This window comes from Vombatus ursinus, unplaced genomic scaffold (assembly GCF_900497805.2).
Source record: "Vombatus ursinus unplaced genomic scaffold, bare-nosed wombat genome assembly UNPS02014820.1, whole genome shotgun sequence".
Taxonomy (NCBI): domain Eukaryota; kingdom Metazoa; phylum Chordata; class Mammalia; order Diprotodontia; family Vombatidae; genus Vombatus; species Vombatus ursinus.
In genome coordinates, this window is record NW_020954598.1 from 10,985,927 (window position 1) to 11,013,152 (window position 27,226).

Genomic DNA, 27,226 nt, shown 5'->3' on the forward strand with positions numbered 1-27,226 from the left:
ATGTTTGTGCAGAATAATTGCAAAGAGAATTAATACAAAGTACTAACTGTTTGTACCCTCCAGGAGCTTATATTATAATGGAAAAAGTGGGGAGGGGGAGGTGTCAGGGAATGAAATATGTAAAACTTGTGTTTATATTTTGCTGTTTAATGAAATAAGGAATTTATTCTAAAAATAAGTTAGGCAGACACACACACATATATATGTATATAAAACATTGCATATATACACGTGTGTACATATATATATTTGTGTATATATAGATCTATAGATCTTATTCTAAGAACTTAGATCCTCCCAATCAAAACTCAAAACAGAGTTGCAAAACTGGAAATTAAATGCAGCACAACTGAGGGGGAGAAAGACAGACTCTACCATGCTTTATTGAAATACCTTCAGTAAGCTACTTTAGACTGTGTTTCTGGCCAGTTCAGATAGTTACACAGTTGAGGGACTTATTTGACACATAATTTGTTTTTGTATGTGAAAATTCAAAGTCAGTCTTGCCACAGCCTCAGTGTTTTAAAGCCTGCTTCATAATTTGGGGCTTTGAGAAAGGTTTATAATGATTTTGCTCCTTTATACTCAAGCTGTCGCCCCATATTCCATTATGGCATGATAGTTGGAGCAAGCTCTCTGGTGTCTTATCTTGCTTTGCTTCTGATATCATGTGAGGAACTAGGAGGTAAAAACCTAAAATGAACTTTGAATGTTGATGCTCTAAAGCTGTTTAAACAAAGGGTTCAGATTTAGAAAACTATTTTTTAACTGTAAAAACAACGGCAGAATGTTGTTTTAGCTAAGCACCTCACCTGGAAACATCGTAAACTGCCAACGGTTATCCCATCACATTACATAAGATGAGAATCTGGCCCAGGATATATGTAGATTGTAAACTGAAATGACTTGTAAATGTATGTAAATATCTTATGCAAACGTTTACCAAAGGGAACCAACTTCAGGGTTGCGATTACACTGAAGAATTGGCATAGGAACTATACCATTGGGGCCAATTTGAGAGAATTTTCCTTTGTATATTTTTTTTCAGAACTGGAAGAGAATTATGAAACAGATACCAACTCCTTAACAGACTCCACAAATGGTGTGCCCAGCTCCCATGGACAAGAGGTCATAGTACCTAAAGATAATGCTTACACAATTCCAGTTACATTTATAGGGGAAGTTTTAGATGATCCTGTTGATCTGGGGACTTTCATCAATAAAAACAATAATGCTGGTTCTTTTGATATGGAACACATGGCTAACAAAACAACCTACATAACTGAGAGTCCCATGTATGACCAGTCCTGCAAGGCAAAAGCTAACCATCTACTTGTGAAAAAGAGGGAGAACATATTTGAATCTTATGTTTCTTCTTGTGAAATGAACAAAGAAAAGGACTTGGCAGCCTCGAACAATTGCAGAAATATTAGTCCACATGAACTAAAGCCCAGGGTGTCTTCTTCTACCCCTAAGACTCAAATAGGTGATGTGTATTTGAAGGAAAGCAACAATCAGGGCCATGAGTCAAATGGCATTCAAAGGTCCCACGTGACTAAGAAAATGATTTCAGAAATGATGATGGAAAAGCAAACCAGTGATACAAATGATCTCATAGTGCCATCATCATGGTATTACCGAGGCCAAAACCCAATAGGACCTAAAGCTGGCCTCACAACCTATAAAATTGTTCCTCCAAAATCAGAGATGAAATGTTACGACAGAGGAGTATCCCTCTCAACTGGTGCCATTAAGATAGATGAATTAGGCAATCTAGTCAACCCACATGTTAATGGGAAGAAGAGCACCTTGATACCTTCTGTTAGTGAAACGGAAACACTTCCCATTGGGAAAGTAAAGGAATTCTGGAGATCAAACTCCATAGAGAGACATCCTGATGGGCCCATAGACTGTGCTAAAAGAGCTTCAGCTACTCTGCCACTAAAACAACACCATAAAGAAACGAAACTCAAAGCAGAACCAGAATTCTTGGACCCAAAGCTAAAACTATCACAGCCAGCTGCCCACAAAGTAGGTGGAAATAATTCTGAGCTAGATAAAAGCAAGCCACCTACTACATCAGTCACCAGCACAGCTCAGGCAAAAGTACCAGTTGCCACACTAGCTCACCCTACGGGAGAAATCCTTCCTTTTCTTAAACCTCAGAGAAGAACATCAAGCCAATATGTTGCCTCTGCCATTGCAAGACGAATGGAAACTCCTTCAGTCAACACTAGGTCTTTTAGCAAGAGTAAGAGAGAGCAGAGTGGATGGGAAAACCGGAAGCTCAGACAAGACTTAGCACCTCCTCCTGAGAAGGAGAATCTATTAAACAGTGCACATCCCATAACAAAAGCATCTAAAAATGATCCCAAAAGGTCATACTCTGATTGTTGGGTTGACCATGGAAAGGAATCGATTAAACCTAGCAGTGGAGCCTCTTCTGAGATGGAAAACAGAGGAGCAAATATCAAGCCCCTTACTCAAGACAGTTCTGCAGACAGCTACAAGCAAAGTATTAATGAACCACTAACTAAATCTTCCCCGAATACTGACTATTTTGTAAAAGAAGTTCGTGGTTACAATGGAAAACACAGCAACAGTCACCAGAAGACCAGTTCTGTCTGTGACCCAAAATGCAAGGCAGACAATGCAAATTCTTCTCTCCCTGCAAGGTCACCAGGATTCCAAACCTCTAGTGGCTCTGCTTCGAGTGCCACTAAATGGCCTTGTGTCAGTAACAATGATCAGAATGCTGCAGGTGTAAACAACCAGGGTGTTTTGAAAAGGGAAGATAGATCAGATGCCTTACCTGCTCATGACAGTGAATTTGAGAGTCCTCTGCAGGCCACAGTATTTGGACCCAAGAAGAAATTCAAACCTGTTGTCCAGAAACCAGCACCTAAAGACACTTCGCTGCATAGTGCTTTGATGGAAGCCATTCAGACAGCAGGAGGAAAGGAAAAACTCAGAAAGGTAAAGGAAAGGGTTGGCTTTGGGGCATAGGATGTGGGGTATCATCAGCTCTACGTGTCAATATTAAATTTTGTGCCTGCTGCTACTGTAGGGCAAAGGGACTATACCTGTAATTTCATTGATACAGGGAACTCCTGGGTAAGGTAACTCTTTTTACCTATGCAGGTTGACACTTTCTTGACAACTCATGGCCTTAGAGAGTTTTTAAGAATACTTAAAGGTTGAGTGACTTGGGGTCATGCAGCCAGTATATATAAGAGGCAGAGCTTGAACCCAGGTTTTCTCAGCTCTCAGACCAGTTCTCTATCTACTAAACAAAGTTGGCATTATAGCCTCACTGTGCTTAACTTTTCGGAGCCTAGAAAAGAGAAAGAGGCAGAAATAGTATAGATAGGCAACATCTATGGATAATTATTTTTATTTTCCTCATAATTTTAACCTGATCTCCCATCAAATAGTTGACTGAAGACATTGACAATAACAGCATTTATTATAATAATGGCTAGCATCTATATAACACTTTAACATTAGCATAGTGCTTTACAAATATTATCTAATTTTATTCTTATAACCTTGGGAGGGAGGATGTTATTACATCTTCATTTTAAAGTTAAGGAAACTGAAACAAGCAGGGGTTAAGTGACTTGCCCAAAGTCACACAGCTAGGGCGTGTGTAAGGCTAGTTTTTAATTCAGGGTTTTCTGACACCACGTCCAGGACTCTGTACACACCTCTTAGCTGCCAAGAGAGAATGTTGAGTGGATTGGAATTTCCTCATTTCTCTCTGGCCCTGGAAGCAGAAGGGAAGGGCAGTAGGAGTAATACTGAGGCAGGATCACCAGGCTTCCAAGCCTTTTAGGGTGCAGTCCTGAGCTTGACTAAATCACACAAGTTTTTAAAAACCTGATGATGTAAGAACGAAAGAATTTCTGTTAACCATCTTGCTGTGTCGTATTATTCAAGAGTTCTTTATAATTCTGTAAATTCCATATTGTTATCCAATGTCATTCTTCTATACCAGGAAGGAAAATAAGAGAAATAGAAACATGTAAAGAGGAAAGAAATTGAAGTTGATGCTGAATACCTGTAGTTAAAAGTCATTACAAACACAGGGTTTTAATGGTGCAGCCATAGAAACAGTTAAATGCAACAGGTAAAAATTAGGGGGAAAAAAAACCACAATTACATTGGCCTCTACCAGTATTCAGTGATTGATTTTCTTTTGAGCCCTCGTAAACATTTTCTAACCTCTGAATGAAATCTATTGAAACATATTAATATTCTAGACTGCAGAACATAGCCCAGAGGGAAGTCTGAAGAAGCCCTCATACACAGAGCCTGAGAGTGAAAGGTCAGCCCTATTAGCAGCAATCAGAGGTCACAGTGGTGCCAGCAGCCTGAAGAAGGTAAGGAAATGGCAATTCTTCCTTTATTATAAAATAACAGCTTGTCTGAATAAATTGCCATTTTGTTGTTTATCTTGGGCATATTCTAGAATAGGGATAGGAGGAGGGGGAGGGGAGAAATCGAACAAATAATGAAGGTCTCTCTGCCTACAGCTTTCTCTTTTCTTGGGCCTCTCCAGGCAGAATACATCTCTCAGCTGCCTTAAAGATAAACTATGGACTGTACCCCCTTGCATGACACAGCCCCTCAGAGATCCATGGGTCTGCTTCAAGGACTTCCCTCTGCCCAGTGCTACACTAATGAGTTCAGTCTCTGAAAACAGGAGTTTTCCGCTAGTCATTAAGCACCAATTGACCAGAATTTATTCAGTACCTACTATGTGGCAAGCCCTGTGCTAAGTGTTAGAGATACAAAAACAAAGACATAACAGTTCTACCTTCAAGAATCTTCCATTTCTTCAAAGGAGACAACATGTAGATATATTAGCCAAGAGGGTTATTTAGACCCAGCCTCCCTGCAATTGAGGAAAAGCTCTGAAATCTGAGTGGATTCTGGGAATTGTAGCTTCAAACAGATGCATTGTTTTCCTCCCTACCCTGGGAAAGACAGAGAGGTTCTCAGGGGATGTTTGCAAGGATACCATGGGTTCAGAGGTGATTCTAGGAGAGATGCAAGGAACAAAAATTGCTGCCTCAGTGTAATGGTTGATTGGGATGGGGAAAAAGCAAGACAGACTATCTATTGATGGAGGGACCACATAGGATTTTCTTCATCGTACCAGAGTGACATTTCTTTGCAATGCGAGTCACCACATGTCAGGAAACAGCCAGTATATTGGTCATCCCTAAAGGGCTTAAGTGCTGAGCCTGCACACATGATCAACAAAAAGGACAACTGCTAGCATAGCCCTTGGGATGGCCTTCTTTCCAAGAAGGAGATACAAAATCAACACAGGGTAGTTTTGGGATGGTGCCAGCCGCTGAAGGGACCCAGAGAGACGGATCTGGAATAAAGTAAAGGAAACTCTGAGCAGGAGGTGAGAAGGGAGTGCATTTCAGTTATGGAGGATAGGTGGTACATGGCATCAGGACCTGGAGTATGAGATATTCCTAGAGAATTCTGGACCTCTTGTTTGCCCTCATGAATTCCGTCCTTCAATAACACTCTTCTGTGTCTGTGTTTGGCTTCAGATACATGTCTCCTCTTCTGCAGAAACTGTTCTATTTTAGTCTTTGAATCCCCAGCACCAAACACAGTGGTTAGTACATAGTAGAGGCTTCATAGATGCTTTTATTTGATGCTTATTAATTGTGGAATCGCTTTCAGCTCACATTTTTCCAGGTATTCAACACATTCATTCAGGCATAGGGAGGAGAGAGGTTCTTTGAAGTAAATCGCTGAGCCCTGTAGGCTTTGTCCCTTGTTTATCTTCAGCTAGAGGAGTCATGCCCACTGACCTCCTCATTCTCACCTCACATAGCTGATTGGCTGTTGTCATACTTTGTAATTTCCACCTTCACAACATCCACCCTTTTCTCTCCATTCACACAGCTGCCATTCCGGTTTGGGCCCTTAATCACCTTTCTACTGAACGAGTTCCATGACCTTCTTCTAATTGCTTTCCCAATGTCAAGTCTGTCCCTATGCCAGTCTGTCTTCTGTTCAGCTGCCAAGGTGATTTTCCTAAAGCTCAATTCTGACTATGTCACCATATTGGTCATTAAGCTCCAGTGTCTCCCTGTTACCTCCAGGATCAAATATAAAATCCCGTTTACCACTTAAAGCACTTCACAGTATGATCCCTTCTTACCTTTCCAGTCTTGTATTTTACACCCCTCCAAGCAATCTATATTATAGCTACACTAATTGACCGACTTAGTGGGTTATTCCACCTCCCAACTGTGAATAGCCCCTCCCATCCCCACTCCAAACCTAAATGCTCTCCCTCCTTCCTTCCACTATTTTCCCTGACTTCTTTCAAGCCTCAGCTCAAATTCCATCTTCTTCAGGAGGCCTGTTCTGGCTGCTAGTGCCTTCTTGTCTGAGATGATCTTCCATCTACTATGGGCAGTTATCCCTTCCACATCTTGACTTTCCCCGTTGTGGTTTTGATATATCGAGAGTCAGCATAAGAAATTAAATGGGAATTTGGGGGGAGTTTTATGGAAGCCGCAGACAACACTTGGAAGGCCAGTAGAGGATGCAGAAAATGTTTAGAAACTCAGAAATAAATAAAATGTAGGTTTAGTATTGTATAATATCAACATATTTTATCTTTTAGTACCATAATAATTCAGACTTCTCTGGTACAAAGGGAGGGCCAAAAAATTTTACATGGATTTTCTGAGCATGGGGGCTCTAAGCCCCTAATCCTCCCCTCCCTGTCACCTTGTAGAAGGTATAACTATAGATAGAGAGATATGAAAAAATATGTACCAAAAAGGTGTGTGTGTATGTATATATACATATATACATACACACACATATATCTTTTATGTACATATTTATTTTCATGTTTTTCTCACCCATTAGGATGTGAGCTTTTTTGGAAGGGATAAGGGCGTAATAAATGCTTGTTGATTGGCTGACCCAGAAAAGAGAGTACAGCAGACTGAGGGAATGTTCATTCTTTGAAATCCCCTCCCTCAGGCTACATGTTGCCCATACCTAGTACATAGCCTTTTAAAGTGAATTAAAAGGATTAAAGGAACGTTCCCCTGATATTTATCCAGTAGTATTAATTACTGAGACAGTTAGGTGGCTGAGTGAATAAATACTAGGCCTGGAGTCAGGAAGACCTGAGTTCAAATTTGGCCTTAAGACACTCACTAGCTGTGTGACCCTGGGTAAGTCATTTAACCTCTGTTTGTTTTAATCCACTGGAGAAGGTAATGACAAAACAAAACACTCCAGTATCTTTGCCAAGAAATCTCCTATGGGGTCATGAAGAGTCACGACTCTGAACAACAACAGTGTTAATTAACAGGCATTTACAGAATATCTGCTGGGTACATAAAACTATACCAAGCCAAAGACTTTCTTAAACTCTGCAAGAGAACATCATTATAGAAAAAGAAATGGAATTTTACATCCAGAATCATTCAAGACAATGAGAGATAGTGAGGGACAAGAGAATTTGAAGATGTGATTCCCCACTCCTGAGCTTTCTAGTTAATTGCTGGAGATCACACAGACTCCAAAGAAGCTTAAGTCCACTCCCAGAGCAGCAGCATATCTAATGTTATAACATAATAAATAATGAACTGACAACGATACCACTGAGGAATGCAACTGAACAAAGCTGTATCCCGCTGCCTTCTTTAAGAACTTATGAGACACAAGGGGCTCAAATTCTTAAAATCTAGCCAATAGCTCACTAATGTTCAGACTCCTTAAGAGTCTGCCCAATATGACGGATGTCCTAATAAACCTTGTCTTTGGCTGAAAAAAAGAAAAAAGAAAGAAGACACAAGGAAGCCAGTGGACTTTTAGGTGCAAACCTGAGGCACTGTCTTATACATGTCAGACTCTTACTGGAGTGTGAGGTGACTGATCTTGGTCTATTAGGGGTTAAGTTCCAGCTTTGAAACAATTCATTTGTTGGTTGAAAGAAGTCTTTTAATTCTCATTGCCCTTTGGATTAGGCGTGGCCCAGAGTGAAAGTCAAATTTATGGGCTTTCTAGGCTTCGAAGACCAGTAGTTCATTTGAATAGTGGTTCTCACAGTTTTTCATCTGGTTGACACTCCCTCCCTCCACCCCAAAAGGTTCCTACAATAGCCAATCCACCCCAGTGGTGCTGACATTTCCAAATCTCTAAAGCTTCAATAATATTCTTTTTCCTCCTTCTTGCCTTACTGAGATGTAGGGGAGAATAAGATAAGAATATAATGAGGAGGACGACTCCTTATATTTAATATGATACTTGGAAAGAGCTGGATCTGAGTTTATTGGCTCGTGGATTCAGAGCTGGCAGGAACTTTAAAGGCCACGTAGTCCAGCCCCCTCATTTTTACAGATAAGGATACTGAAGCCCAAACAGGTTAAGTGGCTAGTCAGAAGTCACTCAGCTAGTAAGTGTCTGAGGCAGAATTCAGACTGTGGTCTTTCTGATGCCTAGTTCTGTGCTCTACCCACTTACACCATACTACCTCTCAAAGGACTTGGCTTTGCCTCAGGCTTTATCTCTTCTTACATGTTGTTGTTGTTTTCACAGTATTCACAACCTGACTCCAACCTACCTTCCAAGCCACATTGTACATTACACACCTTCCCACACTTTATGGCCCAGCCAAACTGGTCGTCTTTCTGTTCCTCACATAACAACATTCTATCTCCTATCTCCATGCCTTTGTACGAGTCATCCCTTATGCATGAAATTTGCTCCATCCTTATCTTCCCCTCTTAGGATCTCTCACTTCTTTTAAAAGCCTGCTTCTCCCTCGGTACCTCACGTGTGGGTGCTCTGTCTAAAGGAACGTAAATTTTGATGGCTTAGATGTCGCAAAGTATCTTGGAGTTTGGGTGCTAGATTTTTTCCTTCTCTTATTATTTCCTCTATCATTGTTTTTAAACTGGGACAGGTAACTTTTATCTCAGGTAGTTTTCGTTTATGATCTCTTGAAATATGGCTCTGGAAAACCAGGCTTTGATAAAGCCCATTGGGATTCAAATGGAGCTGCTTGACTATTCCTTTAAGCCTAAATCACTCTGGCTCTCACTGCTTGACCAATAATAGGTCCCAGCCAAAGCCTCACTTGCTCATTGTATGGGTTTTGATGGCTGAGAATGAGTGTAAATAGCAACTGTTTTCTATTCTGGCCAGAAACTCTGAGGGTCTTTCCCTCTCAGATTGATTCTTTTGTGAAGACAAACTCGGCCATCTTTTGCTCAATTCCTACCTATCCTTTAACCACTAAATGGGTGTTGCCCCAGACAAACTGAGACCTGGGAAAGACCTTAGCTTAAAAAGGCCAAGGTCTCCCACTGCATCCAGGGCCATCACCAGTCATCCTGACCTATATTTTGCCGCTGGATTCTGGAGGAGAGAGTGAGACTGATGATTTTGCCCAGTTCTGCCTCACTTAAATCCAGTTCACTAGCAAGTCAGGATATCACTCTCCTGATGTCATTGGTCCTTTTTGAGAATGAAGGACAAACAGTAACAGTCAAGAAAACAATATATGCAGTGAGTAAAGCTATGTAAAGGGAGAGAGCAGCCACACACAAAGCTATCAGAAGTGTATGTTGCAAAATTATGATGAACACACTTGGCTCGAAAGGAGAGATGAGAATATTCCCAACCCACCCCATAGAAGAGGTAGGACAAGGGTTGCGTATCACATGTTTTCACACTTTTTCAATGTATTGATTGGTTGTACTGATTTTTTCCTTTTTATTTTTGTCTTTAAAAAAAATACTATTTAGTATGGCTCTAAGGGAAGGGGAAAAGGAAGCAATACTGGGGGAAACTGATGATGTAAAAAAAAAAATCAATAAGAACATATTAAAAAAAAGAGCACCACCTTCTACATTAACTATTTCCTGATCCCCACCCGCCACCTGCAAGTGCCCTGCCTCTAAAACTTCCTTGTATGTGTTTTTTATTTAGTAATAAGAACAGTAATAATAATTAGTAGTAGTATTTATATGACACTTTTTAAGGTTTACAAAGCACTTTACATATGTTGCTTCATCTTATTCTCACAAACACCCAGTGAAACAGGTGCTATTGTTAGTTCCATTTTACAAATGAGGAAATTGAGGCACTGACCACTGAAATGACTTGCCCTAGGGTCATAAGATTAATAAATGTCTGAGGTAGAATTTGAACACAGGTCTTCATGACTGCACTTCATGCTGCACTCTAGCCAGTGCACCACCTACCTGCCTTATTTAGTCTCTCTCTCTCTCTCTCTCTCTCTCTCTCTCTCTCTCTCTCTCTCTCCCTCTCTCCCCCCCCATATATATCTATATATATCCTCAAAGGCAAGGAGTGTTTCTATTTCATTTTTGTATTTCCAGTGCCTAACACAGTGCCTGACCCATGACAAATGAATAGTAAATATTTATTTGATTGATTGATTGTTCAACCTTGGGAGTTTAGCCTCCATATACTCCTTTGTAAATTGAGGGGATTGGATGAGGTGAAGTCTTCCACCTTTAAATCTCTGTTCTTAGGAAATTGTAATTTACAAAGTACTTTCAAAAATCTTATTTTATTTCATCCTCACAATGCCCTGTGAGGCAGGTAGTACAAGTACTTTTATTCCTGTTCTATAGATGGGGAAACAAAGACTCAGAAAGGCTTTCCACACAACACAGTCAATAAGTGATAAATCAATCCAGAATTTGAACATTGGGTCTTCTCCCTCTTAATGAATCAATAAACATTTATTAAATGTATGCTACCTGCTCTGGGGGTACAAAAAGAGGCAAAAGACATTATTTTTCATTCCACTTCTTTTCAGGAAGTGCTGAAATCAACTCTCCACCTTTCAGTAGATTTGCCTATTAAATGTGAGCATATAGTTAAACTGTCATATTTCTTTGCATTTATGGCTTAAATGGTACACAGACCATCTCGTGCCTTGTTTTTTTTCCCCTCATTTAAGCTACTAAATGTGTCAGAGTAAATAAGTTAATGAGTCCAATTCTCCCAATGAGTTAATGAGCCCAATTGCCCCTGGATTGTTAGCCAGATGCTACTTAATTACAGTTTATCATAGAGTCCTGTACTAGAGAGGATTTTGTTATTGCCTATTAGGACACTACGCTACCTTGACACCAATGAGTCTCCAGGGTATTTCAGCTGATTGACATCATGGACACTTAAAGCGTCACCCACCTAAAGTGGAACAGCTGGTAGAGGGTTATGAAGGTTAGAAGCAGTGGCCACTGACCTCATTCATTTATTCATTCAACCTAGTGTTTATTAAGTGCTTCCCGTGTGCAGAACACTGTACTGTTGGACACTAATGAGGAGAGGGAGACATAGAAACAAAAATAAGACACTTTCTCTGCCTTCAGGGGGCTTACAGTCATCAGGACACAATTATCTATAGTTGTCCCTGAAAATGCTTCCTTTATTGAAGATCCTGAAGTCATAGGTCTAGTAGTGGTGGTGGTAGTAGTAGTAGTAGTAGTAATAATAGTAGTAGTAGCAGCAGCAGCTGGCATGTACATAGGGTTTAAGGTGTGCAAAGTGTTGTGTATCTGTTAAAACTGATTAGAGCCTGACTCTATCACTTGTTAGCTGGGTCAGTAGCCAAGTCACATAATGTCTCTGAGCTTCCGTTTCCCAGGTATGGTAATGGAGATGTTAAATATTAGCACAGGATTTAGAGAATTTAGAGCCAGATTGTACTTTAAAGATCATCCAGTCTAATCAGTCAGTAAACATTTATTAACATGCCTACTGAGTGCCAGGAACTGTGGTAAGTGCTAGTCCTAAACACCCCTCATTTTATAGGTGAGAAAACCAAGGCCCAAACAGATGAATGACTTGCCCAAGGTCACAGTTGTAGCGTAGAGTAGAGTTGTGATTCAGATGCAGACCCTTATACCAAGTCCTGGACTCTTTTGATTGCACCACTGGGCTACTACTTACTTCACAAGATTGATCATAATAATAGCAGGCACTTATTTAGTGATTTAAATGATTCCTACATTTAGACCTCAAAATAATGCAGAGACTAGGTGCTATAGGTGGTGGCATCCCCATTTCCAAGATGAGGAAACTGAGGTTCAGAAAGATTAGACAATTTGTTCCTGATAATCACACAACTTCTGAGTGTCAGAGGTGGGTTTTGAACACAGGTTTCTCTTGACTCCAAGCCCAGGGCTCTTCCCACAGCTGCATGTAAGCCAAGCACTTTGTAAACTGTAAAACTCTATGTAAACATGAGCAATTATTAACTGTGCTGTAGTGCCCCTCCTGGTGACCTGAATAAGGTAATACAGCTTCCGAAGCTCAACTAGTCAACCACGGAATCACCCTGGTCCTGTGAGGACATGAGAGAAATAAAGAGACATAAAGAATAAAGGTGCTTCATAAATGCCAGTAGTTGTCCCTTAAAGGACTGAGGAATCCAGTAAATTTGCCATCACTGTAGTGTCAGTCATTGCCGAGGGCTCGGCAGCCAGCTGGATCAGTGGGGCTTTAATGCTAATGGGTTTTTCCAAGAATAATATCTTCTGGCCAGCCTTGTTTGCTGTTCTTGTATGCCAAGGAAAGTTACAAGAGAAAGGAGTTCTCAGAAAAATAGTATATTGTCTTTCTGAGATGAAGTTATTGCCAAACCCTTGATGTGTGATGATAATCAGTCTCCTTGAATGATGTGATATGAAAGTACAGTACCAGATGTTTCAGCTAGTGGATAAACAAGGCTCCACAGCCTGACTGCCAGTGAACCATCTGAACGTCAGGGGGTACTTGGGCTGTCCAGAACTGACTTGGTCACTTTCCACTTAACTGTTTCCTCCATAGGTCTCATCTTCAGCTTCGGGAGAACTTAAGAGCCTCCGAGAAACGGCCTTCTCCCAAAGAACTGTAGAAGGCCTTCCTCAGGAAAATGAGCCTCACATTCCTCCCCCACCTGTAGCACCGCCACTGGCCCCTCACATTTCCAGGGCATCCACTGTGTCAAAGATGACACTCAGATTCCCCACAGGCCCCACGAGTGATCCTGCGGACGCAAGGCAGGCTCTGATGGATGCGATTCGTTCTGGCACGGGGGCCGCAAGATTGAAAAAGGTACAAATAATCAATTTTGTAATCGTTTATAAGCAAGGAAGTGCATTTTAAAGTGAACATTAAGTATCCTGTCATCAGATATGAGAGGTAAAACTTAGCAAGATCTCCTGTGTCCAGAACTCCATGTCTGACTCCACAAAGCTACTTGGAGAGGTGTGACAAGCTAACAATGGAATGATCATCAAGCAGAAGCTAATCAGGGATATTTCTGGAAGGAATTACTGCTTTGGAAGGAAAGTTGTCCATAAGCTCTAAGAACCAATGGTCTCATGAGTGAATGGACACTTAGGTATGTCCACCCCACGATGAACGCCTAGGAGAATCAAGAATGAGAATAGCAAAACCTTGACCTTCTATCATGAGGAATTGAGTATAGAATGGCAAAGTCATCCCATCCCTTCCCTTCCATCATGAGGGAAGAGGAGAGAAATAAAGGCAATTCTTGCACCTCCATAAAGCCAGGGGGTTCCCAGATGATAGTCTAATACTAATAGGAGCAGGACACTTTTCCCAAGCTGGCTGATTAGTTAGTCATGTAGGGTATACCCACTCTACATTAAGACATGGCTAGATCTAAGTCATTATTTAGTTTCAGAAGGAACCTTGGAGATCATCTAGTTTAAGACTCTCATTTTACAAATGAGAAAAGTGATGCCCAAGAGAAGTTAAATGATTTACCCAAGGTCACACAAGTAGGAAGTGGCAGAGCTGAGATTTGAAATTACCTCCCCCGATGGCAGATTTCATGCTTTTGTCTCTCTACCATGCTGCCTCTGAGCCCTGCCTTTCAGACTGACCAGTAGCCATGTTCTTTCTCGACAGAAAAGTTCTTCAGAAGTTTCTCTTGGTCACTGATACTGGTATTTAAATTGTAGGCATAAATAGTAATCTTAATGTTAAGTAACTGTCGTAGTAAGTATTAGACATTGTAAGTGTAAAAAAGTAGGCTTGCCAGATTTCAAGGAATTTATAACTTAGTTGACAAGAGCTATAGGGATAACATAACCATAACTTAAAATCATGAAGGTGTTGGTGAAACATTTTCCCATTATATTTTTAGAGAGAACATTTTCTGAAGAGTGGGGATAAGAAAGTTCTTAAGGGGAGGGGGATGTTGGATAAACTTTAGGGAATGGTTGTGAGGCAGGAAAATGCTAACTGAAAAGCATACAGAGACTAAGACAAGAAAGTACGCTGAAAGAGTGAAGAAGGCTGTTAATGGGACATTAGGAGAGTTGGGCAGAAAGGTAGCATAAGATGATGGTGAATAAGGGACATGTATCAGAAGCACAGGGTTTCAGGAGAAAAATCACAAGCTTTTTAGTAGCAAAGAAGGAAGATGATTTTGACTGTAGCATATGGAACTGATTAGAAAGAGGAGAGGTTAGGTAGGAAGGCAATGTGTTTTTGTTATGTGTCTTTTTAAATAGTGGTCTCAACAACTTGAAATTACATCAGAAAATCCAGTATTGACTGGTTTCTTAAAATAGTTTGAATTTTTTGGGTAGTTGATATTCTGCCTCTTTTACTCTGAAAGCCTTCCAAGTAATTTGTTTCTGACGACCTAAGCAGTTCACAAGTTTGCCCAGGCTAAAAGTCTCACTGTCCTCTGCCTTATCTGAAGTGTTATGTTGAATTCTGGGTACAAGAAGTATAAGAAGGACATGAATAAACTGGAAGGTCCAGAAGATGGTGAAGGGCCTCAAGTCTGGGTCATAGGACTGTCAGTTGAAGGAACTGGGCACATTCAGTTCTGAAGATTCAGGGGGAACGTGGTAGCCGTCGTCAAGCATTTAAAGACCTGTCATGTGAAGAGAAGGAAAAGCCTCACTCAGTTTGGCCACAGGGGGTAGAACCAAGTTGCAAAAAGGTCAGTTTAGATTTAACAATTCAAGATGTCCAAAAGTGGAATGAATTGGTTCAAGTGGTGGTGGCTGCCATCTCCTTGGAGTCCGTTAAGCAGAGGCTGGACAAGCACTTGTAGGGTATGTTCTATACCAGAGATTCCTTTCATGCATTCTTTGGACTAGATCACTTCTGACGTCCTTTCCAGCTCTCCAATTTTCTGAAAAGTCTGGCTTTGAGGCACGTGATGGCCTGCCATTCTGGACATTGCTTAATGTCTTTGTCTTTGCTGACATTGCACGTAAATGACCCTACTCTTTCTCATCCAGACAGATCTCCTTGGACACGATAGAACTTGCTGGAGAAAATGTGCCCCAACCATCCCATAAACAGATCAGTCGCTCTCTCAGCAGGGAATGTCTACTCTCCAGCTTAGATTGGGGAAATGTGCATGCAGAATGACCCAAACTTTGACCCATCTCTTGAGGCAAAGTTTTTATAGGATTTGAAGGAATTTATCTGAGTTCATTTTATAACATCCTCCACTTCCAGTTCCTCATTTGTTCTGGACACCAAAAGTCCTGAAGCATTATGGGAAAGATTATTCTTGTGGCATCTGGAGCCCAAGCCAAAAGCAGGGAAAGCTGGAAATCTGTCCAGCATGCCTTTTATCCGGTGATTTTTTTTTTTTCTAGCCAGACTGACAGATCATAGAGTCTCAGATAAGAATTACTGAGGCCGGTGAACTGCTGAGTATTTTATCTAGACTGAACTTCAAACCTTTACCTATGATTACTCATTTAGATCCTTTCCCTTTTTAGCATTTTAAGCATTAGCCAGTCTCAGGAGAAAGATATTAAATACAGAGGACACCCTGCTTGAAGATGAGAAGCCATTTTTTTTCCTTCCATTCCCCAGTAATCCGACCACCATGTTTAAAAAACAGTTCACATGACTAGACACAAATAGAGAACCAATAGTGAAGGCTGATCATACCAGAGTCTCTTATTGTTCTGTAAGGAATAATATTTAGAGTACCATTTACATAGACTCTGAGAAGCATCGTCAACCTAATGGATAGAGTGCTGTACTTAAGAGTCAAGGTTCAAATCCCAGTCCTGATGCTAGGTAACCATATGAGCCTGTACAAGTTACTTCAGCTCTGTGTGAGGCACACCGATTTATCTTCCAAGTCATAGAAGGTAATTTTCTCCATTGATGGAGGGAGTTCCTTGTGCTGGCAAAATCATAGATCCTTTGATCACATCAGATCAGCTCAGAGTGCAGGACTTCCAGTTAGAAAATAATTTTGTGGAACAAAAGGAAATATCATGACACAGCACAGCTAGGTGAGACCAGAGGCATGTGGTTTTGCTTTTTTTCTACTTTCTAATATTTTTGTCAAATATTAAGGCCTGGAGCCTCCCTGCCCTGTAGAATCCAACTAGCCTTGCGGCCTTCTCAACACGGCATGTCTCTCTGTAAGGCCCACCCCTTACTCCACTGGTGTATTCCTCCTGAAGCCTCCATTTTGTGGAGGGGCCTTCATTCCCCTCCCAGCCTTGTTCCTGTCTTCAAAACCATGCGCCTGTGCCAGGTACCTTCATCCCTATCCTCCCCATTTTCAACTCCTTTTTCTATGTCTTCTTCTTCCGTTAGAATATAAGTGCCTTGAGGGCAAAAACAGTCTCTTTTCACTTGTATTTGTATTCCTAACTCTTAGCATTCTGTCTGCCACTTAGTAAGTGCTCAGTAAATATTTATTTCCCTCCCTTCCTCCCTCCTTCCTTCCTTCCTTCCTTCCTGTGACCTTGGCCCTAAGAACTTTATAGTGTCCTCTGCACCAACCATCTTATAAATCATGAAATCCCAGTAGAATCTTGATTTTATTTTCTTTGACTCATTCAAGTCCATCCAGTTCACCTGCAGGATAATCAGGCCCTGTTATTTGGCTTTGGGAACATCCTGTGGATTTGTTTCTTGGTGATTGCCCTGTCTCTCATGCCTCCCTCTCTTGTCTTCTGGTACCCAAGTTTTTGACTGACCAAGTTCAAATCAGTCTTTCCTACTTAACTCCAGTGGAACCTGCTCATTTATGAGTCTAGCCTAGTGCCATCCACCACTAGCTTTTCTCACACACAGAGAAAGTACGTGAGTTCTGCCCCCTTTTGTAAATAAAGTATAACCTGTCAATTTTTTTTATTGAAGGAACTATGCTTTGAAAAATAAAAGCTCTATCAGTATAAAGCCCTCCATAGTGGGAAAATGTTGGCAGAGATACAGGGGAGGAAGAGGCAGCTTTAGTGTTGAATTTTTTTAGTCCCCATGTGAGGTCTAAAATATTTCTTGTGTATCTGTGTCACTCAAATCCTCACTGATGCTTCAGAATGATCTGGCAGTGATCCTTGGTTCTCAAAGACTTTGTCAGAGAAATGAAAGCTGTGGACAGCCCTACCAAACTGGAAAGACTTTGAATATGGGTCCAGTGAGGGAATACATTTCTGTTAACTAAGGACCAGACTGACAATAGGAGAATGGATTTTTTAATCACTGAAATTCCTGAAGACCATCTGTTTAGCCTTAGAGATAGTATGACCTGAGTTGGCAGAGGGAGTACCACGTTGACTAAATCGGATTCTGAAATTAGATGATTTTTGTACAGATCTGTGATTTGCTCAGCAGAATACCTTGTGAGGAAACCTTCTGCCAGTATAAATCAGCAACTCCCCTTTAACTTAAAATTTTAGAGAACTGCCCAGAGCATTGAGAGGTGAAGTCATTTGCCCAGGCCCATACAGCCTTGTATGTGTCAGAGACAGGATTTGAAAGCTAGGTCTTTCTGACTCCGAGGCTAGGATTCTCTGTCTACCACACCATACTATATATGTACATATATGCACAGCTAAGTATTTACAGAAACATGTCATGTATATTTATGCGTATAAACATGATACTTGGTTAAAACAAGTTTGGGCCCTTGACTGTTTCCTTTGGGATCTTTGCCTTTTATCCAAATTATTCCCATCATCAATTCTAAACAACTTACTAAAATTCTACCCCATCATCTTAATTTAGCTTTTTATCACCCTGAAAAAGAGCAAGTGAAGACAAAGCGCAGAATTCTGATGGATTCATTTCTTTGGGGGCCTCAGTTTCCTAAGCAAAGCGAGAGAGTTTTAGTTGATCTTTACTAAGGGCCCTCCTAGATCTGAAATTTGTTCATCGTGAGTCTAAGATTCAATTTCGTATGATAGCCAACAATCTCAACTGTCCGGGCTTTATGGAGAAATGAATATGCAGTGATTTGCCACGTTTATATATGCCGGAAATAAAAAGATACCTAAGCAGCCTCAGATGGCTTATATACATCCATTCTTTTGAGTAAGAACATCTTTTCTCACCTTACAGCAAAAGCCGAAAGACAAAGAAAAAAATTCGGAAGCCTCCTAATGAACAGAACTTTGCTCCTAAGTAAGCCCCTCTCCTAACGGTATTTCTCCTGATCATTGGTTTTCTGGCCAGCTAGTTTCTCTGTCTTTTTAAACTGGAGCATCTGCTATCACTGATTTTAAAAGCCACCATGAGATACACCCTGTTAATGGTTTTCTACCGGTTCCCTTAGAATGTCCCTCAAAGGCTTCCAGGTAACTTAAAACTGTATTTCTGAATCATCCTGCTTCAGTTACTATCCATAGCTTTTCGAACATATACCTTTCTAGCTTATCAGCTTACCAAAACAGAACATTTAAAACACAGTTAAACAAATTGTAAAAAGCTTTTAAAACAAATTTAAAGTGGTTTCTTCACTGGTACAATAAAATAAAATAATTACTCAAAAATATGCTAAATGTTGGGTTGGATAGAATAGCTGAGTTGGGAAGTTTGGTCCTTAATGAACACAAGATTTCAGGTTCAACCCTGCTGAGCGCCAATTAGCTTCCCTTGCAGAATAGCTGTTCCAAGGTAGTAACTCACAGAACACCTAACCTGGCCCATGCATGTGGATGCAAGCTTGTTCATGTGCAAGATAGATTTAAGAGTACTGATGTCTCAGTACAAATCCATCATTGAATCTAGAAAAATAATTCAAACCATGGGTTCTAATGAGGATTAGGTATTTACATGATTTACATGTATGATAGGTGGCACAATTGTCAGTAAGGATTTCAGGAATAAATGGTGAATATGTGATCCTTTAACTTCAGATCCAGAGCCTACAGAGAGTGAGAGAAGGGGCTGTTGGTGGGTGATCTGCTCGGTACAAGAGAGGCAGTGTTTCCATGGGAACATCCCATGACAAATGAAGCATTATGTGTGTTGTGACGGTAGCTGAAGAGCACTGTTCTTGGCTCCCTGATATCTCTGAGGCCTGTGGAATCTCCCGACCAGCCCGCTACTGCCTCCTTTCCCTTTATCCCCAGACTGACAGTAAGAAGGCAGTCATAGTCAGTATGAAAACACAAGTGCTGGTCTGAGTTACGGGACACACCAGTCCTAACTTTAACAAAGATACTTAACTATCTTAACCTGGGCACAAATCCCATCTAATTTTCTTTCATGGTTTGGGTTGTTGCAGCTTAATATGGCTGTACTGATAGCTTTTTTCTCTTAGTTTTTGCTTCTGCTCCACGAGACCATGTGTTGATAAAACATTCTTGCCAGTGGCCATTCCTTTTCCTTTTTCCTTAAGGACAAAAAATGCACCCCTCCCTCAATACTCAGTTCTGATTAATTATTCTACAGTACACACTTACCTCTGTCTGCTCTACAGTCTGATGCAGGACCAACATTCAAAGTACAAAACAAACTCTGAGAGCAGTTCCCTCTGTTGCTGTCCCTGAAAATGAGTCATTTCATTGAACCTGAAATCTTGTTCCTTATTGTTCCATATTGGGGCACTAGGTGGTGCCATGGATAGAGTGCTGTCCGGGAGTCAGGAAGACTCAATCTTCCTGAATTCAAATCCAGCCTCAGGCACTAGTTGTGTGATCCTGGGCAAGTCACTTAACCCTCTTTGCCTCAGTTTCTCCCATCTGTCAGATGAGCTGAGAAGGAAAGGCAAACCACTCCTATATGTTTGCAAAGAAAACCCCAAGTGGGGTCACAAAGAGTTAAACACAACTCAAAACAAATGAACAACTGTTTCGTATCAGCACTTTCATGTTAAGTAATAGAACTTAATGGCCAAATGAAATACAATGAAAACTAAATAAATTATAATAGGTATGTATTTTTGTTAGTCTTATGCACTTGAAGGTTAATTTTAGATAAGGCACTTTTTGTGGGTGTGTGTCTAAGCATCTTTCCTTCAAAGTAAACATTCTGTAATCTTGGCAGCCATTGGAGATAGATAGGAAATAAGAACTTGAGTTTTCACTTTGCAGAAAAGGAAAATGAGGCAGAGAAAATGTAGATGACTTGCCCGGGGTCTTACAGCAGACAAGTATCACACCGAGGAGTCAGACATCTTATCTGGGCCAGACTTCTGCAGCTCTTGGCTATTTTACAAGCCTCTGACTCTTTGTAAACGCAGATGACTCTCTTCCCACACTAGGGGCCTGCTGATGTAAAGCATAAACATGCAAATATGATTTGGCCTTGTCTGCTCTCTGCCCCTTGAGTAATTATTGAACAAATAATCCAGGAGCTGTAAAAGATCTCAAGGTTCATGAGGTACAAAATAAGAAGAAAGACATACCTTCCATGTAAATTGAGGTGTCCTTCCCAGAAGATTATTGAATGAGAGTGAAGTCTGGATCCATGGTCATTTGAAAATATCGATCTGTTGCTGTCTCTGAAAGTTAAACCAAATAAAATTACAGGACATTAAGAGTATCTTTTTAATATCCATGTACCCCAGGGCTTAAATGAACTGCTAATATCCATTGGTGATTTACAAGGTTCCAGATAAGGCCTTTGTTTACACAATGTTCTCGGCTAAATGGTTTGTTCAGTGGGTGCTCTTAGACCAGGAAAAGGGCTCCATAGACACCATTTCGATGTGCCACTTGACCCCTGATGAAGCTGGTAGACATAAATTTAACAGCCGGTGATGCTAGCTAACTATATGATTTACCTTAGGTCAACCACTTAATCTCTTCTCAGGTACCACATACAAGAAATAAAAGAGATTGTATCATAGGGCCTCTGAGAAGTCCACTTTAGTTCTAAAATGCCATAAGCTGATAATGATTAAGTTGAGAATAGAATTGTCTTTGTAAGTATAATCTAATTTGTTACACAATGACGTACGTGTGAAAAATGCTTCTTTTTTTTTTTTTAATCTGGAAATTAGGACAAGCCTAGATGTGCCTCTTGATATAGGGCAAATTCCAATGTAAAGGCTTTACTGGGGAAAACGTAGCAATAAAGAGGCAGATAGATTTCACAAGACAACTGCATAATTATTCAAATGGATTTGGGCAGACAGTCATATTATCAAAATCTTAGCATCAGAAAAGACCTTAGAAGGATGTCTTCTTCAGCTTCCCACCTAATGAAGAAACTGAGACCATAGGATCTATGACAGGCCATTTAGCTTCTCCATGAACACTTGCAGTGTTGGAGAGATCATTTTAAGTCTACCTATACCATTGGTAGAGGCAGTTAGGTGATGCAGTGAATAGAGTGAAAGGATGAGTCAGGAAGATTTATCTTCCTGAGTTCAAGTCTGGCCTCAGATGCTTATTAGCTGTGTGACCCTGGGCAAGTCACTTAACCCTATTTGCCTAAGTTCCCTCAGCTGTCAAATGAGCTGAAGAAGGAAATAGCAAACCACTCCAGTATCTTTGCCAAGAAAACCCTCAATGAGGTCACAGAATCAGACATGATTGAAAACAACCAAACAACAACAAAAATTCCGTTGGTAGATAGTTCCTATTGGTAGAAAGAGTTTTCTTCTATCCAAGACAATTGAATAATTCAGCAGATATTTATTATTAAGCACACATTCAAGGACCAATGCAACACATTAGAGATAGGCAGACAAAAATGAAGTGGTCTCTACGTAGCCTCAAGGAGTTATCTTCTTATTAAAAAAGAGAAAATTGGCTTCCTTGTAACTTTCACCCATTTGTTGTGATTTTATAATGCTCTTCCACAAGATAGCTCTTCAGATATTTGAAGATAATTATTTTATCTTCCCCCAGCCTCAAGCCTTCTTTCTCCTATGCTAAAGGTCCTTAAGTTCTTTCACAATTTTTCACAAAACATGGTTTCACCATCCTGATCATCATTCCCTGAACTTTATTCGATTTGTCCATGTCGCTTCTAGTGAGTAGTGCCCAGAATTGAATACAGTGTTCTAGATATGGTCTGATCAGCGTGGCTCATTGTCAACCTGTTAACCCTTGATGTGGACACTAGACCTTGGTCTTTTTTTTTTTTTCACATGAACTGCTGCCAGCCCAAGTTTTGCCCTCGTTCTGTATTTGTGCAGTTATTATCCATTTTCACCATTTTGTACATATTACTGTTAAATTTCCTAATCTTAGTTGAGTGGATGCGTCAAGTCTGACAAGATACTTGAGTTTTGAGTTCATCCGCCACACTAGCTCTGCCTCCCAACTTTGTGTCATCAGCAAATTGCATAGTGCCTTCATCCAAATCCTTGAAAACAAACACCAAATAGGGCAGGGCCAGAAACTACTTAAAAATTCAGAACTGAGTCAAAGATTTCCCTTCTTTCAAGCTGTTATTTTACAAGCTAAAATAAGTCTCCTTTGCCTTCTTTCTTGCCTTTTCTCTTCACTTCTCTAGCACCTGAGTTTTGTATTAACTTTGTGTCTTAACATCCTAAGAGAGATTTCTCCAGAGGTGGCAAGAAAGGAATACAAGTCAGCAATTCTTGGGCAGGGTCAAAGAGTTTTTGGTGAGTTAGACAGTATTTTTGTTTTCGATTAAAGTTAATTTTTCCTTTTGACAGGAAGTTTGCAGGGGGTTCTCCTAGAGGGATCACAGAACCCTCAAGGGCAAAAATCATTATAGCAGCCACCTCTCACACTCGCCCTTCCTGCAACTGTTTTAACATCAAAGCCCATTTCAGTGATTACCTGCCCCGTCACCTAAACAGGGACTGGTTTGTTTTTTTTTAACATATGATAAGTATTTATACTTTTCAAAAATTATTAGAAAGAAAATATTTCTTCAATATTTTGGTATATTTAAGATATATTATATCAATCTGTTTCCTCCCTGCCACCAATGTAGGCACCAACGTGTCCATGCTCTCATCTATGAATCTTGCTCATGTTTAATGATAATGATAATAATCATAATAACAACATTTATATAGTGCTTTAAGGTTTTCAAAGTGTTTTGCAAACATTTTCTCATTTTATCCTCATAGCAACACTGGGAGGTAAATACTATTATTATCATCTTTTTACAGATAAGGAAACTGAGGCAGGTAGTTGTTAAATTACTTGCCCCAGGGTCACACAGCTGGCTGGTAGTAGAGGCTGGATTTGAAATCGTCTTCCTGCCTCCATTTCCAGTACTCTAACCACTGCACCACCTCACTGCATAAATCCTTCAAAGAGACTCTATTCCACATGCTAGCAGCCTTCTAGAGTCTTTGAAATTACACGGGTGTCCGCACGGCACTGTGGCAATCCTGCTTTCTCCTGCTCTTGCTACACAACTTATTCCTCTGCCTTTCTGATCATAGAGTCCCTTGGTATCTTTTATGCCATCTCATGAACACGGGTTGTCATCATGATATGCTGTGGCTTCCTTAAACCCATCATGTGCCTTTCTGTTGCTTGCTGAGTTGCCCACAATTTTGATGCTTCAAAGGTTGTAGTGTTCACCTTATAGTATCACCTGGACAATGTTGGTGAGCAAAGTCAGGAAGCAAATTGGAACCATTGCAAGTTCAATTTCTCAGATTGAGTCCAATCTATTCTCTTTGTCATTTCTGGTCCCAGCGATACTTGTCCATGATAGAGGTGATGAAGATTAACTCAATGGGCAGCCATGCAGTTGCATGTCATAATCTATGCCAGTAAGCTTCAAAGTATGGACCATTGAATGACTCCAAGGCATCAGCAGTTGGGGGGGGTAGATGGAATACATCCCATCCTACCCAAGATAGCTAATCGTGGGGCTGATCTCTGACCCCTTTATCTTACCATAACTCAGGTACCTAAGGTGCCATTGGGAAAATACTGTCATACTTTGTGATTACAGTAGTTGCTCCTCAGCAGAATGGGTTCTGCACTCCCTGGGAGTGATTGATAAGCTTTTACGTTTCAGGGTAAACCACAGTGAACTCTTCAGGTTGAATAGACGCAGAGAAGTTGTATTGTTGTGCTTCTTAGTTTCCATTGCATAATAATAATAGCTACCATTTGTATAGCCCTTACCATGTGCCAGCCACTGTACTAAGTACTTTACAATTATTATCTCATTTGATTCTCACAACAACCCTGGGAGGTAGGTGCTGTTATTACCCCCATTTTACAGGTGAAGAGACTGAAGTAAATAGAGGCTAAGTGACTTGCTCAAGGTCACACAGCTAGTAAGTGTCTGAGGCTAGATTTGAACTTGGGTTTTCCTGACTCTAGGCCAGCTTCTGAATAAGTATTCAGAACTCTTTGAGTTGCTAAAAGAATGTATGTTACCTGTAATCATTAAAAAAAAAAAAAGTCTGATATATTCACTTAAAATCTAGGAATTTTCTGACTTGTTTACATATCTACCAGTAGCCCTTTTGTTTTATGTCTTTTAAGACAGTCAGTTTTGTTTTTTGTGATAATATTGGGTACTTGCCATGGCCAATCCCTTCCAACTCTTTTCTAAAAGAAAGACTATTTGTGATAAATAGGCTTAAGGTTTCTGAGGAAGATGCAAGTCTTGGTCTTTTTTATTTCTTGGTGTCAAACCCTATTTTTCCACTATATATTTTTGCCATCCTCCTAGATCCCCACTTGCACATTGACACCACTGATAATCTAAGCTAATGTTGACAAGCTTTGAAGGATCTTGTCAATTTCTTCTTAGAATTGAATGTCAGAGATAGAAAGGAATTCAGAGGCCATCTCGTCCAGTCCTTTTTATATAAGGAATGGAAGATTTTGTAAGCTCCCACAACTCCTTCTACCCCCCTAGAATTTCTCTATTTCATCTTCTGTAATAGATATTAGAGCATAAATGGATATCATATTCATAGTATCTTTGAGTTTTGTTTCTTTTTTTGCTCATGCTCCTCATGAGTACTTCAAAACATAATGACCAAACATCCCAAGAAATGTTTCTTGTGGGCACATGAACATAGCGGTCACACATTTGGAGCTGATCTTTAGAGGCCATACACCCATAGTCCAATCCCTTCTTTTTAAAGATGAAGAACCTGAAGCCAAGAAAGGTTAGGTGACTTGCCAAAGGTCATAGAGATAGTAAAGTAGCAAAAGGTTCGAATCCAGTTTTGTGACTCCAAACTCAGTTTTCTTTTTGCTGTTGAAATCAGTCCTTCCAATCTCATTGTATTTCTGAGGAAAACTTTTGAGCCTTTCCACCTTTCAGATACAACTTCTTTATATCTTCTGAAAATGCCAATATCAGCATTTGTTTTCTCCATTTGTGGATCAGCCCTTTGGTAATTACACAAACATCACTTCTGGTCAAAGCACAAAGTTGTCATGTTTCACTTGCCACCAATTTTGTTGTTGAGTTGTTTCAGTTGTGTCCAACTCTTCATGATCCCATTTGGGGTTTTCTTGGCAAAGATAACTGGAGTGGTTTTGTCATTTCCTTCTCTAGCTCATTTGACCTGAGGCATGGGTCACAGGTGACCCATGTGCCCTGGGTCACACAGCTAGAAGTGTTTGAGGCCAGATTTGAACTCAGGAAGATGAATCTTCCTGACTCCAGACCTGGCACTCTATCTACTATGCCCCCTCCTGCCCAATTGCCACCAATTACATTAATGTTTTGTTGTGAGTTTACAAGCTGTGGGATTCTTAGCACCTTCTGACCACCTTCCTGCCCCTGCCACAACCACTGCGTTAAGGAGAAGGGGTGCCACAGGACTCAGACCCATGGCATTCTTGTCTTTGTTTCACAGGTTGCTTTGACCAAATCATCCATGACCTAGTGGGCAGATTCCTAGCAGAGAGCTTCTTTATCTTTAGCTAAAGGCTGGTCCTGAGCTACAGACACCAATCTGTTGCTTTTTTAAAAAAAAAAATTTAATTCTGTTTAAGATCATAGCTCCAGAGGCCATCTCATCTACTCCCCTCATTTTATAGCTGAAGAAAGTGGGGCCCAGGGATGTTCATCATCTTGCCCAAGGTCACACAGTCAATAGGAATCAGAGACAGGATTTGAATCCAGATCTCGAGCCAGTATTATTTACACTATGCCACACTGCCTCCCTACTTATTTGATAGAAGCAAAATAGCTGTGTGTGATTTGTTGTGTTTGTCCAGTCCTAGGTAGGCAGAATCTATTTGCATATATTGGTGGTGGTTGGTGGGGGAGCGGGGAATGAGAACATAAAGAACACAAAAGGAAGGCATTCAGGGAGTAGCAAATTATCCATTTTGACTAAAACCTATCAGTAAATTTAGCTTAGCACAGTGCATGGCACATAGTAGGTGCTACTTGATAAAATGAGGTTGGAGACAGTAAAACGGGAAAGATAGGTCATGGCCAGATGGTGAAGATTCTGAAGATTTTGAGCAGATCAATGAAATGATTAGTTCTGTGAAAGATTAATCTTGAAATGTATAGGACGGGCTAGAGGAAGAAGTGTCTGGTGGACAGGGTAGGTTAGGAGCCATTGACGAGGATCTAGAGGAGAGGGATGAGGCTTGTCAATAGAGTGATCTCCAGGAGGATGGAAAGGAAGGAAGGATAGGAGAGATACGGTGGCTAATTGAATGTACTAGCACTGGAGGGAACTTAGGAGAAGGAGAACTCAGAGGCTATCCTGAGGTTTTAAGTCTGAATGATTGAGAGAATGGTAATGCCTTCCTCCATGACAAAAGTAGGGGATTAAGGAGGGAGGAGCTGGCTTGGTGGGGATGAGAAGAAAAGGAGTTCAGTTTTGGACGGGTTGACTTTGAGGTGCTCATGGGACATTCAGCAACAAATGTTTATTAAGCGCGATATGTGAGTGTGTATATGTATGTGTGTGTTGCACACAGACACAAAAACAACAACACTACATCAGGTACCAGGACACAATAACAAAAAACCTAACAGTCTTTGTACTCAAAGACTGTGTGTTCTCCTGGATGGA

General features: G+C 40.6%; 1 protein-coding gene across 8 annotated transcripts in view; it reads left to right on the forward strand.

Annotated features, from left to right (window-relative positions):
• The window catches only part of COBL (cordon-bleu WH2 repeat protein), a 345,422-nt gene that overhangs the window by 311,269 nt on the left and 6,927 nt on the right, over positions 1-27,226 (forward strand). For 7 of the 8 annotated variants that reach the window (XM_027837120.1, XM_027837126.1, XM_027837119.1 and 4 more), the window contains 3 exons: positions 1,049-2,976; positions 4,263-4,382; positions 12,871-13,137. In XM_027837120.1, coding sequence (XP_027692921.1) covers positions 1,049-2,976; positions 4,263-4,382; positions 12,871-13,137 — 2,315 coding nt within the window. The remainder of the gene's footprint in view (positions 1-1,048; positions 2,977-4,262; positions 4,383-12,870; positions 13,138-27,226) is intronic. The other variant, XM_027837125.1, reaches the window with a different exon arrangement.